We start from the raw sequence: 15952 nt of genomic DNA, 5'->3' as shown, positions 1-15952 counted from the left end.
TGGACAGAACTTGTCACATTAGGTTTGAACTTGCAGTGAATGCTGCTTCATTACAGTTGTGTTGTTTGAGGCTAGAGGAAATACTTTAGGTAAAACACTGACAATAAAGCTGAAGATGTGTTTAGTTTTACAGCATTATTGGCTGTGTGGATAGACAGTCTTTACAGAAGCATGTGTGATGGTTTGAGTATAGTACAGTGAGGAACATTAAGGCAAATTCAATTTAAATTGTTAAGAAATTGATTTTAAAGCAGCATTATGTAATTTTTTATTGTTTTTTACCTTTCAAGATAACAGCTTTTTGATTGTACAGCATCTTGTAACAGGGTGAATGATTTCTCTATCACTGGTTTCTGCACTATGTAACTTCAGTGACAGGTTAGGATCAACATACAAGTTTTGAGCACGACTTTGTTATGATGTAATGAGTTTTGTTTGTAGTTGCACCTTACATCTGACAAACTGTTACAGGTGTTGCACTCAGAAAACTGTAGGTGGCGCCAAATCACACAAAATGCCAATTTCTTTTAAGTTTCTAAAGTCACTTGCTGATCTCACTTTTAAAAAAAAGTTGTAGAACATAAAAACAAGCAGGCTGAGAAACAAATCTGTTAAACAATGACTCTGAAATCTGTTTTTAAAAATGAGCCAGTCTTTATATTTTATTTCATCTTGTGTGCAGCGTTGATGAAACGAGACGGACAACCTGATGGCTGGATTCAGTCAGACAGTCAAAGTCACTGACTGATGAGACTTCACATGTGTCAGTTCATGTCAGAGAGGTATACGAGCAGTCGTCCTGAGAATCAAATGTGAGCAACAACGCAGGATTGTGCACCCAGAACGTCTGCAGGGTTGTTTGGTTCTGTAGGGAACGGGTTATGTGAGGACTTTAATGTTCTGTCAGGTGTTTCTTTTGAAAGGATCTGGACCCCTGGGTTCAAACTTCGTCTCCGAGAGTCTTCCTGGCCAGTTTCCCTCGGAGGATCTGTATCTCCAGGCTGAGCTTCTCCCTCTCCAGCAGCAGGTTTCCTCTCTTCAGCTCCAGCAGGTCTGCGTCCACGACCACCAGCCCCCGCTGCTGCTGGCCTGCACAGCAAAACCACATGAAAACCACTGAGTCCTGATCCGAGCCCTTATCTGACAACTGATGCACTGTAGGCTGTGTTTTTACATCAGTCAACAAGAGGCAGGAACACATTATGACGAGTATTTATAACTGTGCTGCTTTACCATCCACCTGTGTTTTCATGTCCAGGGACTTCAGCTCCACCTCCACAGGGTAATGGTCGCTGACCTTCAGGGCCTGGAAAATAAAGAGTTATTAACTGAGCATCAATTAAATGAAACAAACCAACAGACCCCTCTTGTTAGAAAATTAACTAGTTCCTCTGTGTTCGTTGTTTCTAGATATTTACACCCACTAACTTCCTGGTGAAACTGTCGTGTAAAAATAATGAACAGCTGCTGGTGAACAGTTGAATTTGGTGATATTTTGACGTGTTCTGGAGGTCAGAGGTCAGACTTAAAGACATCAGCAACAGACCTGCTCCTCGCTGAGTCCGTACGCCTTCTGGAAGTTGAAGGGTTTGGCAGAGTTTGGTACCACAGCCTGGAGCATGTCGTCTCCGTAAACCACGATCCTGAACAGAGACGTACGGTATGTATTTTACTTTTGTCACCAAATTCAGTGTCTTGAGATGTTCATGCAACACAATACTGCAGGGAGAAACACAGCGATCGTTTAAAGCGAACAAACCAAAGGTGGAGAGGAAAAACACAACAAAACAAAAAGTCACAAATTTAGAAACACAACCTTGAAAAGTGTGAAGGATTTTTTGAGTTTTACTCTTAAATTTCAGCCTGGTTGTCAGGATATAATGCAAAGTGTTTGAATATAAAGCAGTTATATTAGAACATCTCAGTCTGTGATTGTGGTGACCCAAACAGATATTTTAAGCCCAGCGATGATACTTTACCAACCATAACCAAGTGGGCTTTTGTGCCTTTATGGAGTACAAATAAAAGAATCGAAATAAGAGTTAAAGAGATTAAAATCCTCTGATTCAGTGAAGTGAAAGGATATTCCACCTCTTGTGTGTGTTACCTGTCGTATGTGTGGTCGTTCTTGTTGCTCGCCGTGGTGTCGACATCGTCTCCGATCAGCCAGTGGAAGTTCTTGTCGGCCCGGATACGGATGGTCTTCATCTCCTTCTTGGAGACGTACAAGCCGTCCGCGTTGAAGTCGCCGAGGATCATCACGTTCTAGAGCAAAAGGGGTGAAGGAACATCAGCACGTGTGGCTGCAGGGAGCCAACGACCAATCAAATCTGATTTAAGGTGAGAAAACACACTTTAATTTCTCCTTTATAATAATAAACACTACGGCTCAGGAGCAGCAGCTTGACTGGTGCACAGAGGCAACAACCACGAGGTGTTTATTCTAGTTTTCTCTGAATCAAATTGTGTTTTTTCCCCAGTTTGGTTGAGCTTCTCCGTCTCCTGGTGTACAGGTTGGCTCCCCTGATGGTTTGTTGTTGTTTGACTGTACTGTTAGCTCTGTCAGTGTCCTTACATCAGTCCTCCACTTCTTCTTCACGTGCTGGAAGACATCGAAGAGCTCATCCAGCTCCTTGTCCGAGTCCTCCGGCTTGGTGTGAACTGGGATTATCACGAGGTCCTTCAGCACTGTGGTAAAGACACACACACACACACACATTTACACAGCTGTAACTCGAAGAAGCCCCCTGCAACCAAATCCAAATCCAAACCTTAATCTTGTGAGTGAGTGAGTGTTGTTGCTTTCATTGTGAAAGTGTTTCCTGCTCTTGAAACACACTCAGGTGTTCTCTGTGTGCGTGGTGGACAGTCTTCTACCTGTAGTGAGGCATCTGAACCGCAGGATGTAAGGATCTCTGGCGAAAACGTCTCCGCACTCAGTCACCTCGTCGTCATACTGAAAGGTGCCCACCAAGTCGACCAGATCATCCCTATGAATGAACAAGATCGGGAAAATGAAAAGTTTCTCAGCTAACGCAATAAACATAATTACTACAGTACTTATGAGTATTTATCCAGCTATCTGAGTTGTTTGTGGGCTGCCAAGCTGCAGGCCTTGTGTCGGATTGTTTTGCTAATCGAGCAAATCCAGGACTCTTCTCCTCAAATTGCTGGAATCGGTGTGTATCAGTGCTGCAGGTGAGCGCTCACCTGTACAGGAACATGAACTGCTCCTTGTAGCGCGTTCGGCCCAGACGGCTGCTGATCTTCAGCGTGTAGTGATGCTTCTTGTTGGATCTGGAAACACCAGACATGATGTTCATTTCATTCAGTTTCCTCTTAGAGCTTGAATGTTAAATCAAACGCTTATATCGAGAGAAAGTCAAATTCAAAACAACTTTTTACACGCACATACTTTCCTCTTGCACCAGCGGGAGGTAGATGTTTGTGGTTTTGAGTGAAAAGTCACAACATTTGTCTGACTTGTTTGTTTTTATTAATTTCCCATACGTTGCAATACATGATAGAAAATAGCAAGACTAAGGAACAAACCTCCTGACGACGACAACAACATAGTAAATAAAGACAGAAACTCACTTGTTGAGCGCCTCCAGGAAGGTTTCTACAGACTTTCCGCTGACGTCCACCACCTCCAGGATCACAATGATGTCATATCGAGACACGATCTGGGGACAAGACAGAGAGAGTGACATCAGTGTGACATCAGTGTGACATCAGTGTGACATCAGCGTGACATCAGTGTGACATCAGGGTTACATCAGTGTGACATCAGTGTGACATCAGTGTGACATCAGGGTTACATCAGTGTGACATCAGTGTGACATCAGGGTTACATCAGTGTGACATCAGTGTGACATCAGGGTTACATCAGCGTGACATCAGTGTGACATCAGGGTTACATCAGTGTGACATCAGTGTGACATCAGGGTACGATACTGTATGTATGCAGCTAAAATTTTGCTGACAGAAGCTAATTCTGAATAAAAAAACACCTTTCAGCTGAAAAGAACACATTTGAATAGCTGTGTGTGTGTGTTTGTGCGTGTGCGTGTGTATGTGTGCGTATGTGTGCGTGTGTTGGTGTGTGTTTGTTACCTTAGTCAGGATATTTAGCACATCTGGGTCCGACACTTTGTTTCTTCCAAACTTCTGGATGTTAAAAGCTGCTATTTTCATGTTGGCTGCAGAGAAAAAGACACGAGAGCAGAAACATCACTGACATGCTAATGAGTGTGTATGTGTCTGAACATGCTCGTGTGTGTAGACAGGTGTGTATTAACAGTGCAGCTCGCCTGAGGCCCGTCTAACAGGCTACAGTATTCACACTGTACACAATGAAAACATGCTTGTTATAGTTTTAAGTACACGCTGTAAAAATATTGGCGCCGTGTTTCATTGAGACGACTTCACGCAGCAGATTTGTGTGTTTTCATTTCTTGAGGGAAAGAAACAAACCACGATGACAACGCTTTTCATTTGATAATCAGCATGTTGACATATGAAGGCATTCAAAGACATTTTGATTAAATTAGAGGTGGTTGTAATCAGATCTGGGGGTTCAGCTGAGGATAAAAGATGAGGCTGAAAAAACACTTTACACGTCTGTTTTATAAGACGGATGTGTAGGAGATGGACCACGAGCTGACCACGAGCTGAAAGCAAACACACATTAATCTGTAATGTTTCTGTACGAGACCTTTATCTGGTTTGTTAAAAAGAGAGGCCATCTTTAATGGCGAGCAGGCGATCACAACCCTCCCATGAGATCTGAGACAATAACAACAACTTCCTGACTGAGAGTAAACATCATGATCACAGAAGCGAAACACCACACGATGTAAAACACAATTCATGAAGTCACGTTAACTGGACGCAACGTTTAAACTGCAACTAGAACAGTGAGAACAGCAACGACACAACTTCCTCCTCCCTGTCAAAGAGAAGTGAATAGATTCATACAGGTAATACAAAACTAACAAGAGTTTAACTTAACTAATATTAATTAATAAAAACATTTTATAAAGGTCCAGTCTGTGAGATTTAGTGGGTGTTCATCTCCCATCTCAGCGGCGAGCTCTTGTTTGGTTTGTCCCTTCTGGGCTACTGTAGAAACATGTAAGTGTAAGTATCATGGTGCACTACAGATTATGATCAATCAAAACAAAACACAGAAGTAGATAAATGAACACAGCTGTGAGTAATTACAGTCATTGGCTTCTTCCTAAGTTAATTCCACAGCTGAGGAAACTGTTCAGCACTTGTTCTGGCAGATCACCGTGTGTTCGAGGGGCCTCTTCACAAATCCCCCCATCATCAGCCAGAGTCCTGTGATCCCTCTGTGTTAACATGCAACATACTGCACTGACACACGATATGTTTAGCTTTAAGCCCCCGTCTGTCCCCTATAGACTCAGACCCACCCTGGTATGTAGCTTTCATCTCTAAAAGAAACGCCTGTGTTGGTGAAAAAAACCAAGCAGATGTGAAGAATAACAACCAGTCTGTGAATAAATGTGTTTCAGGGCTGTTAAAAACAACTGGAAGTGTTTAATGAGGGGCCACTGTTGAAGCCGACGTTTCAACATTAGTGAACGTGAAACCACTGGATATTTTTTGCAGGACACCACTGTTCAAGATGCTGTTTTAATACTGTGAAGCTTCTGGATGTTTTAAATGAGGGTTGACTGTTCAAGACAGTGTTTAACATTTAGTGAGAGTGAAATCACTGGATATATGTTTAAACGAGAGACCACTGTTAAAGATGCTCTCAACATTTTGAAGCATGAAACCGTTGGACATTTTTGTTAAAGAGGGACTAGCTGCTGAGACAGTGTTTCAATATTGTAAGCATGCAACCACTGGATATTTTGGATGAGAGACCACTGTTGGAGATGGCGTTTTAACATACAGTACATGAGCGTGAAACCACTGGATATTTTCACTGTTCAAGATGCCATGTTACCATTTGGAGGAGTGAACCCACTGGATTTTTTTAATGAGAGACCACTGTTCAAGATCTTGTGTCAAAATTTCAAAGCGTGAAACCACTGCATATTTTCAACAGGAAACCACCCTTGGAGATGGCATTTTAACAGTTGAGCGTGAAACCACTGGATATTTCCACTGTTCAAGACGTCATTTCAGCATTTGGAGGCATGACACAGACTTTTTTTAACGAGAGACCACTGTTCAGGGTTCAGAGTTCAAGGCAGTATTCAAATATTTGCTTTCGCCAAGAGGCCACTATTCGAGTCAGCACTTCAACATTTGTAAGCATGAAACCACTCGGTATTTTTGTTTGAACAATTTGCAGGAAAAACAAATGTTTTAATGTTTTTTTTTAAAGAGACAGAACCCGTTATCTTTTCTGAACCCTAACCAAGTGGTTCCTGTGTGTAAACCTACGGTAACCAGAAACAAAGGAGTTGTCACATCATGACATTGAAAATTAAACCTACAGTTGAAGTTTCAGCATGTATTTGTGTTTTGCAGGATTGTAAATTCCAAAATGTATTCTGGTAATTGTGTTGAGGTTGATAGAGAATAAACTTTTATTGATGCTGCAGACTAACAAATACTGACAGTGAGCTGTAGTCTCAGGGTTGAAACTTCACGCTGTTTCTTCCTCCCTGTTGTCACTCCCTGGTTGTGGTTTGCCACGTAACTTATGAAAACAACAAAATGCCTCGCGGCCGTGTGTTTGCATGTGTGTTGCAGAGGTTGTCATACTGGTTTGTGTTTGTGAGCTTACACCTAATGATGTCTTTATAGCTCTGGGATCAGATGCCACAGTCCGTCTGACCTGTTTAACCTCTTGTGTAACTCGGGACTGTTGCAGCCATTAGTTCGTCACACACGAGTGACGTCCTGCAGGCCGAAACTCTGAACTTTGATCTCTCTTCAGCTGGAGGAGGAACAGAACCAGTTTTAGATTCAAGTCTTAGTCGAAGGTAAAAAGCAAAACCCGACGACTGTTGCAACTTGTGCAAAGCATTCCTTCAGCCTGTAAACAAGGATTGGTTGGATCCTTATCAACATAAATAACTGACAAAGAGCAACAAAAGCTTCTCAGCGCTGAGGGTGTCGACTGATGACGCCCACTGAAAATGTTTTATGACTTCAGGGAACCATCATTTCCGTCAGTCTGAGCCTTCGTGGCCAGATTTTTACGATCTAATCCTGTTTCCATGGTAACCGCACGATGAACAGCTTCAGAAAAATCTTCTTTAATTATTATCCATGTTTGCCAAACTGGATGTCGAAGTCTGTTGTTGTTTAAAAGTCGGACTTCATGATCCCCAGAGGCTGAATCCACAATATTCTAGTGATCTGTTGGCTTTTCCTCCTAAATAAACAATGAAGTATAATTGTTTTTGTTCTCTTCTCTAAAGGACTTTACACATGTTTAGTCTTAAGTCTCATAAATCTGTCGATACAAATCTCTCGCTCTGCACACCCAGGAAGTAAAGTTATTTGGAAAAATATACTTCCATTAAACTAATTTTTTAAGCCTGGCCCATTCAAATCCAGTGAAGGTCGATATTTAGACTCATTTTCTCATTTAAGGTTAAAAGTTTTGGTAAAGTAGGTGTTCAAATAATTACTGGGAACCTTCAAGGTCGTGTTTAAAAGAAACTCATGTTGGCTGCTGGTAGGAAACAGGAAACACACAGCGGCATCAGACGCTTTGTGGACTCCTCTGTCACAAACCTCTTCCGCTTTTTGAGAACTTTGAGGCTCTATAACGTCACAACACTTCTTCCTTCTCTCCTGATGGATAGAGCTTTGTTAGGGTCAGTAAATGTCAACATGAGTCCACATTTCTACTCGTCCAGCAGCTCATGACACGATGCCAAACTTCTGTGTGTTATGTATGCAGCATGTTGATGATGCTAACAAACAATGCTAACAAGATAACATGCTCAACATTAACAAAGGCCTCTATGAGGATAAAAACCCTTCACTCAGGCCTCTGGCGCCACTGTCAGGACAAACTCCCTCTGATATTTAGGATCAAGTTATCTTCAAACACTAAAGTTGTCTCTCCATGTTTAATCCACCTGTTTTTACGGCGTCGTGATGTTTTCGCCTCGTAAACGTCTGCTCGTCTGATCTGTCGCCGGCAGTAAAACGTTGCGTGACGGCTCAAATATCTGAACAAAGAAACACAGTGAAACGCTGCAGACGCTGCGTCCAGCAGCTTCAGGTTTCACTGTTATTATCTCTCTCATTTTACTGTCGTCGACCACCTTCAAACTTTAAGCTTCAGGCCAAAGACAGAAAATCACTCACATTCTTTCACTGAGCCTGAAGAACTCTGGTGTTTTCTGTTTTCAGTACAACAGGTTGGAAATACTTAAATCCTGCTTTGAATATTGTGCCTCAGTGAAGCTTTAAACTGGATGATTATATATAATTAAAGGGGAAGTTGTGGTTCATTTGAACTGCTTTACATACTGCAGGGGACTTTAAAGTATGAAATTACAACATACTTTACGTTTTATTGTATTCTGATTATTTACAGCAGCAGCAGCATCTCTGAAGGTCTTAATGAGAACGTTTATTTGTAGATAAATCTTTTTTTATATATAAATAATACATCTACAGAGACTTTAGAAAGGTGCAGTATAAAGGCATTTCTTTCTCCTTTAAACACTTTATGATTTTATATTAATTTTAAAATGTTTGTCTGGTAAAAAATGACAGTTTTGTCTGCGTATCATGTAATTCTTCAACAACAGACACATCGAACCACATCAGTTAACTCTGACAGTACTGACAGTATTTTTGCTGACCTTTCCTTCTTTCAGTCCTTTTATTTTACATTTGTTTAAGTTACACACTTAATAACACCTTCAAAAGTTAATCCAGACTGACAACCAGCACAACAACACAAACATGAATCATCATCACAGAAATGTTCATGAACATTTCTAATCACAACATTTCAAAACATTTCAGCCTCGTCATCTCAGATTAAATCTAAAACGAGGCTCCCTACAGAGACAAACACATTCAAGCCTGTTGTAGAAAGCATGTGTGAGCCTCAACGTGAGAAGCTGTTGAACAAAATAAAGACAATTTGAAACAGACGTCGTCGTCTTGCGACGCCACAGAAGAGTAAGAGTCCGTTTAGTTCAGGTGAGGCAGCTTGTACGTTACGGATGCATTCCAGAGGATTAAAGGATGAAACCTGGTTTATAATCTCATCTAACAATGTATCAATTTCTGGACTGAGCCACATTAAATGCACATAAGTGCCGACACAATTTATGTATTTATCTAATTCCACAGCTCAGATACCAGAAGTTTGATTTACTGCTGCTGAAGCTGAGTCACATCTTATTCCTACATGTTGTTAAATGAAGCATTTAAATCCTTCGTCCACCTTTAAAATCACAACAGAATGTCTTTTTAAAAAAGCCGGTAACCCTCCAGAACCTCACACCTGAACCTGGATGACTTCACTGTTTGTCCACCTGATGTTGTTGTTTGAGCCTCACAGATTGATCCAAGCTGTTTCATTGTCTTGTAGACGTGTGAAGCCTCTCAGGTATGCAGCTCAACGTGAGGAAAAAGAAAACAAGAAGACGAGTTGTTGTTCTCACCTGCAGGAGGACGAGAAGCTGCAGCTGCTGACAGGTGAGCCGACCAGGTGAGTCTGTTCTCAGAGAGGATTCAGTGAAGTAGAGAGGAAGAGAAGACTTCACACTGAGAGGTCTCAGATCTGCAATGTATAGTGGGCAACCACGGGCGACGTGATTGGTCGAAAGCCGACCAATAGTATGGGCTGGACAGAAAGAGAGAGAGAGAGGGTAGAACAGAGCGAGGACGCCGCCCTCCCTGATGTTTGCATTTGTGGAAAAAAACTGTGCGTGTGTGAGAGAGAGGCCATACGTTGAAGCATAAAAGTGTGTGCAACACTTTGTGCGTCACAGGAAACACTCCCAAAAAACACATCAGACTCGTTTGACTCTCCTGAGACTAAAAACTTGAAGTCTCGTCAGCGTCTCTGCAGCAGCTTGTTCCTCGGCCTTAAAGATAGTAAGAAGCATTTGTGAAGTAACTGGTTGCAGTCTTACATAAATCAAAATGTGATATATATGATGCAATAATTCATTTCCTGATTATTTTTGTCTGTCTACATTGTATTTATTTATATTAAACTGACTCGACAGAGTAACTAACTTAAAGATCCTACAACAACTTCCAACTTCCACGTTCTTGTTGATTCTGGTGACACTTTCAACAAAAGATGACAAAGAAATGTGATGAAACAAAATAAACTTAGGCTGCAGAGACTAAAATGGGCCTCAAACACTGATTTAAACATGATTTGAAGTACATATACATCTACTTTTTTTATATAGGTTCATTGTAAAGGTCCAAATTTCAAATAAATGTGTGTAAATTAAAAAATACTTCTTTACCACCAACATCTGCGTGTCTGCACGGGTTTTTAAAATCAGGTCAACCTGCAAAAAATTGTGTATTGACCACATTATCACCTCCTGCAGTCCAGACACTTTACATGCAACTTATATGTAATAAAATCAGATTTATCAAGAACATATCAGTAAGAATAACTTTAATAACGATACAGAATCAGCCAGTCTTCTTGCTGATGGTCTTGTTTGCTTCTTAAAGTCATTTAGAGGCAACAATAATAAACTGAGACTGTTTCAGAACCAGTTAAAAGTTCTTGGTAATACGTTTAACTTATCAGATGAATGTTGCTGAGTAAAAAAAAACAGAATATTTCCATCTGAGCTGTCGTGGAAAAGATGTATAAAGTAGAAATAAAGCCTCAACTTGTGATCAGTAACCTGCAGACTGAGCAGCAGGGTCACTAATTAAATCAGTTAAATCAAAATGATCATTGAGATAATGAGATCATCCGGCGTTAACAGAAAACATTTGATCAGTCGGAGTCGTTTGATCACTTTATCACCAACTTCTACTCTGAGTCTGATGTGATAAATGTGACTCTTACTGTCGTATATATTCAAACATTCTGACATTATTATATAAAAAATCCTTTAAACAAACCTCACAGTTTAATAAACATGGAGCAGAAATAAAATAGTTACTGCTAAAACAGGTTTTCTTCACACTTCACAATTACTTTGAGAATTAAGATGCTTTTTATTTCATATTTTTTGTATCATTTCAAATCTGAATTAAAAACGTGATGTTCTGGTTTTGTATCTGGAATATCTGATTTATCTTAAAGACAATCTATTCAGTGTTTGAGTAAACAATTTTGCAATTAATTGACACAATTAATACGATTTTCTATCAAACATTAGTGAAGATTTTTGTCTGAAAAGTTGACAAAACTACAAAATAACTCAAACTGTTTGAGTTATTTTGTAGTTTTGTCAACTTTTTAATATAAAATCTCTCTGTTTCTTTCTTATTTTTGGCCTGATTTGATTCTGATGGTTGACAAAAACTACACACGGATTAGAAAAAAAGCAGGAACATTCTTGTATTCCAGCATGCAGGAGCATTAATGGCTGCAACCAACCAAACCAAAACAGCCTGGAGGAGAACAGACGCAGCACCGATGAGCCCAACCTGTTTTTTTTGTTTTTTTCATATTCAACAGAGGCGTCGCCTCCCTCGACCCCCCGACAGCCCACAAACCTTATCTCACCCTGAAACCACCCGAGGGCAGAGAGCAGCTTCTGTGTTGGTACCAGTTTCCTGAATGAACTTTTTCTTTTACATCTCCATTCACCCGTTCACCGTCTGATTAACTATTTCTATTTGTTCTTGTCAGTGCCTAACTTAGTGACTGCTGACTTTATTTTATATTCTTTATATTCTCTTATTCGCCCTTTGGTGTGACACACTTTAATTTAATTTGTAGAGCGATCAGGTACAATATTAAACATAAATTCTGCCATTTGATGCATTGTAGCAGAGTTAGCTTAGAGCTAATTTTCCCTCAGGAAGTCCGTTTGTTACAGTTTTTTGGAAAAGATGCAATATAGATAAAGTTATTATTATCATTATTGTATTATCGTGTTTGGCATTTGTTTTTGTACTCGTGTGGATAAAGAAAGTGTCCGTCTGTCTCCTTATTTTCTCAATTAACATCATTTGACTTTCCTTTTTAAAGCGAAATTCTTGCCGAAATTCAACCAAGGCTTTTTTTGTGAATGTATATGAGCCAAACCTTTGTGTAAAAGCATAATTATGATGAAAGAGGCACTTTTGAGATTTACCATATTTTCATCAAACTGGGCACTTTTACGACAGCATCGAAATCTGTATTTTTAAAACAGTAAGAAGTCTCGACACAACATGAAACTTTGCTGGTAGCATCACCAGGGTCTCTACACATGAACACCAGCACTGACAACATTGTTTGTGTACACAGAGTTACTAAAAAGAAAGTTTTTGAACAGCTCATGTTAGCAGCAGCTTGTTCCGCTCGCCGCCGTCCTGCCAGTGGAGAAGAGTCGATCTCAGAATGTGACGTAACCTGGAGGACAGTTAAGGTGGAACTACTGTCTTCCAGCAACAACTATCCACGAGAGATCTCACGTGACTTTTCCTGCTTTTGAGTTCAGTATTGTTTCTTATATGAGGCTCCTTTTTCAACTTCAAGGTCAATATTGTTTTTCACTAACAAAATAACGAATTATCTGCATTTATATGGAACTAAGCTACAAGCTGCTGCTAACATGAGTTGTCCAAAAACTTTCTTTTTAGTAACTCTGTGTACACAAACAATGTTGTCAGTGCTGGTGTTCATGTGTAGAGACCCTGGTGATGCTACCAGCAAAGTTTCATGTTGTGTCGAGACTTCTTACTGTTTTAAATATACAGATTTTGATGCTATCGCTAAAGTGCCCGTAGCACTCCCATTGAAAATGAGTTTGACCCAAAAATGAAAATACGGTAAATCTTAAAAGTGCCTCTTTCATCATAATTATGCTTTTATATGAAGGTTTGATTCGGGTACATTCACAAAAAAAGCCTTGGTCGCATTTTGGTGAGAGTTTTGCTTTAAACTGCTGCGATCGATCATTTTTTCAACATCCCCAAAATGACCAGTGTTTATCTTTTCCTCCCTGATGTTTCTTCTCGGTTCTGGTATGATGTGTTATTTCATGTCCTGTTTCAACAAGAACTTTATAACGTTGGACTGTGATTAACACGTGGAAACTTCAGGTGTGTCGCTGATGTTGACGGGGAAAAGATGACGCTCGACCAACAGCAGAAGCCGAGGAGCCAAAATAAACTCCTGCTTTTGTTTTTCTCAGACGACTCCTCCTGACTTTGAGATTCACTGGGTGTTTAGACGGGCTGGGTTTGGATCTGGCCCAAGTCTGGCTCTCTCTCGGCTGACATGTGTCCACAGTGTGGGTTTCTATCTTTATTATGTCCTTCAATCATTTTTAGTATCGTTTGTTGTTCTGCACTGACTGACAACAGATTCTGATTCTGATTTGTCCGATCGCTCCGCGTGGTACGTTGGATGGATGGATGTGAGCCAGATCCAGGTGGCAACAGTTCTGCTATCTGATATGTTTTTGTTTTTCTACACATGCCAGAACTCGTCATGTTTCTTACACACTTCTCAGGAAAAGTATGTTGACACAATGAGGTGTGAAAGATTGTTTCCAGCCTGTTTTATAATTTGTTTTCGGCCAAAATTCCTTGTAAATTGTGACACACTGACAAAGCTCCACCTCTCACCTGACATCATCTGAGTCAAACAGGAAATAGAGTTTGTTTTCGGTTTGTTTCACTCAAAGGACACACGGACACACTGAGAAACATGATAGCATGAATCTGCATAAATGAGGGAAGAGAAGTACGGCGACGCAACACTGGAACACGTCTTTCACTTCAACATGCTGCTGACTGGGAGGTAAAAACAGTGAAAGTCACTGAGGGAAGTCGTTAAAACAGAGAGAGGAATCACAGCTGCTTCACTTCCTGGTTTGGTGTTGTAGTTTCTCTCTTCACTCAAAGAGAAAATGGCTTATTGTTCAGAGGAGGATCTGTCCTGTCCCGTCTGCCACGACATCTTTAAAGATCCCGTCGTCCTGACGTGCAGCCACAGCTTCTGTAGAGACTGTGTGCAGAGGTGGTGGAGAGAGAAACTGGTAAATGAGTGTCCGGTTTGTAAGGAGAGACCTATAACGAGTGATCCGCCTCGTAACCTGGTGTTAAAGAACCTGTGTGAGAGCGTCGTGCTGAAAAAAGACCGCAGACCTTCAACTGGGTCTGCTGCTCGCTGCAGTCTGCACAGTGAGAAACTCAGACTCTTCTGTCTGGACCATCAGCAGCCGGTGTGTGTCGTCTGCAGAGACTCAGAAAAACACAACAGCCACAGATTCAGACCCATCGATGAAGCTGCACCGGATCTTAAAGAAGAGCTGCAGAAGTCCCTGAAGCCCCTGAAAGAGAAACTGAGGGTCTACAGACGAGTTCAAGGAAACTGTGATCAAACAGCAAAACACATCAAGTCTCAGGCCCGACACACAGAGAGGCAGATTAAAGAGCAGTTCAAGAAGCTTCATCAGTTTCTCCAAGAGGAAGAGGAGGCCAGGATCTCTGCTCTGAGGGAGGAAGAGAAGCAGAAGAGTAAAGTGATCAGGAAGAAGAATGAAGCTCTGAGTAAAGACATGGAAGCTCTGTCAGACACTATCAGAACCACAGAGGAGGAGCTGAGAGCTGAAGACATCTCATTCCTGCAGAACTACAAGGCTGCAGTGAAGAGAGTCCAGCAGCGCCCCCTGCTGGAGGATCCACAGCTGGACTCAGGAGCTCTGATAGACGAGGCCAAACACCTGGGCAACCTGAGCTACAACATCTGGAACAAGATGAAGGAGACGGTCTCCTACACTCCTGTGGTTCTGGACCCAAACTCTGCTCATCCAGAACTCCTCCTGTCTGGCGATCTGACCAGTGTGAGACGTGCAGAGAAACAGAAGCTTCCTGAAAACCCAGAGAGGTTTGACCATCATCGCAGCGTCCTCGGCTCTGAGGGCTTCGACTCAGGGACGCACAGCTGGGACGTCGAGGTTGGAGACAGTACAGACTGGGTCCTGGGTGTGGCAGCAGAATCGACCCAAAGGAAGGGAGACATTTGGTCCGGATTGTGGTTCTTAGAGTTCTCTGATGGTAAATATGCAGCCGCCTCCCCGATTTATCCCCACACAGTCCTCCCAGTGAAGAAGAAGCTCCAGAGGATCCGAGTTGATCTGGACTGGGACAGAGGAATTCTGTCGTTCTCTGATCCAGACACAGACACACACATACACACCGTCACACACACCTTCACTGACCGGCTGGTTCCGTACATTAGTAATAAGAATAAACACCAACTGAAAATATTACCAGTGAACGTCTCTGTGACAACAAAACGAGCCAGTCAGTGAAGATGATGTGCCGTGAAATATAACCGACCTGTAAAGTGAGAATACAGAAAAAGTTTTGGGTTATTATTGTTTCTATGAACAGTTAATTGTATCGACTGTGTAGCTGAGGTGTTAGACCTCATATATCAAATACTCACCTCCTTTATTCTTACAGTGTGACACCTGTAGGAGAGTTCAATGTTACAGCGAGATAATAATCATAATCAGCTTCTCCACTGTTAAATTCAATCATGGGTTTAAGTACATTTTGATATTTTTTTTGTGCTCATTGTATTTTTCTTTACAAACTGAGTGGTTAACATGTTGTGGTTCAGCTGTTATTCTACAGGTCTTAAATACGCAGTAAGACAAGTTTTGCCACATGTGTTACAATTTTAATTAAAGCTGCAATATGTAAGAATTTAAAACCAAAACGTTAAAGATGTTTAATTTTATGCTTTACAGGTTTTTGCCTTTCCTTTATTGTGTCTTTACTTCTGTAACTTATGTCTGTCACTATGTAACATGTATTATATAAATCTGTAGTT

The 15952-nt window shown here is 41.1% G+C and overlaps 2 protein-coding genes across 3 annotated transcripts; one reads left to right on the top strand and one right to left on the bottom strand.

Annotated features, from left to right (window-relative positions):
• Window positions 1–239: 239 nt before the first annotated feature.
• On the bottom strand, window positions 240–9786 carry dnase1l4.1 (deoxyribonuclease 1 like 4, tandem duplicate 1). Of its 2 annotated transcripts, none has more exons than XM_037102178.1 (10): window positions 9630–9786; window positions 4117–4202; window positions 3598–3686; window positions 3211–3297; window positions 2878–2990; window positions 2576–2688; window positions 2108–2265; window positions 1547–1643; window positions 1234–1306; window positions 240–1089 (listed from the first exon to the last, which is right to left on the bottom strand). In XM_037102178.1, exons 2-10 carry the CDS (start codon window positions 4195–4197, stop codon window positions 941–943), a joined length of 960 nt encoding a protein of 319 aa, XP_036958073.1. In that variant the 5' UTR covers window positions 4198–4202; window positions 9630–9786; the 3' UTR covers window positions 240–940. The 2 variants fall into 2 exon arrangements, with proteins under 2 accessions (XP_036958073.1, XP_036958074.1); XM_037102179.1 differs by having other exon boundaries at window positions 1241–1306.
• Window positions 9787–13136: 3350 nt separating this feature from the next.
• Window positions 13137–15918, top strand: LOC119021710 (nuclear factor 7, ovary-like). Its single transcript, XM_037102176.1, has one exon. It carries the CDS (start codon window positions 14019–14021, stop codon window positions 15423–15425), a length of 1407 nt encoding a protein of 468 aa, XP_036958071.1. The 5' UTR covers window positions 13137–14018; the 3' UTR covers window positions 15426–15918.
• The last annotated feature ends 34 nt before the right edge of the window (window positions 15919–15952 follow it).

The sequence above is a fragment of the Acanthopagrus latus genome, chromosome 6 (genome assembly GCF_904848185.1).
Source record: "Acanthopagrus latus isolate v.2019 chromosome 6, fAcaLat1.1, whole genome shotgun sequence".
In the NCBI taxonomy this organism is placed as follows: Eukaryota; Metazoa; Chordata; class Actinopteri; order Spariformes; family Sparidae; genus Acanthopagrus; species Acanthopagrus latus.
Note: the sequence above shows the minus strand (reverse complement) of the source record. Positions and strands in the feature narration are given on the sequence as shown.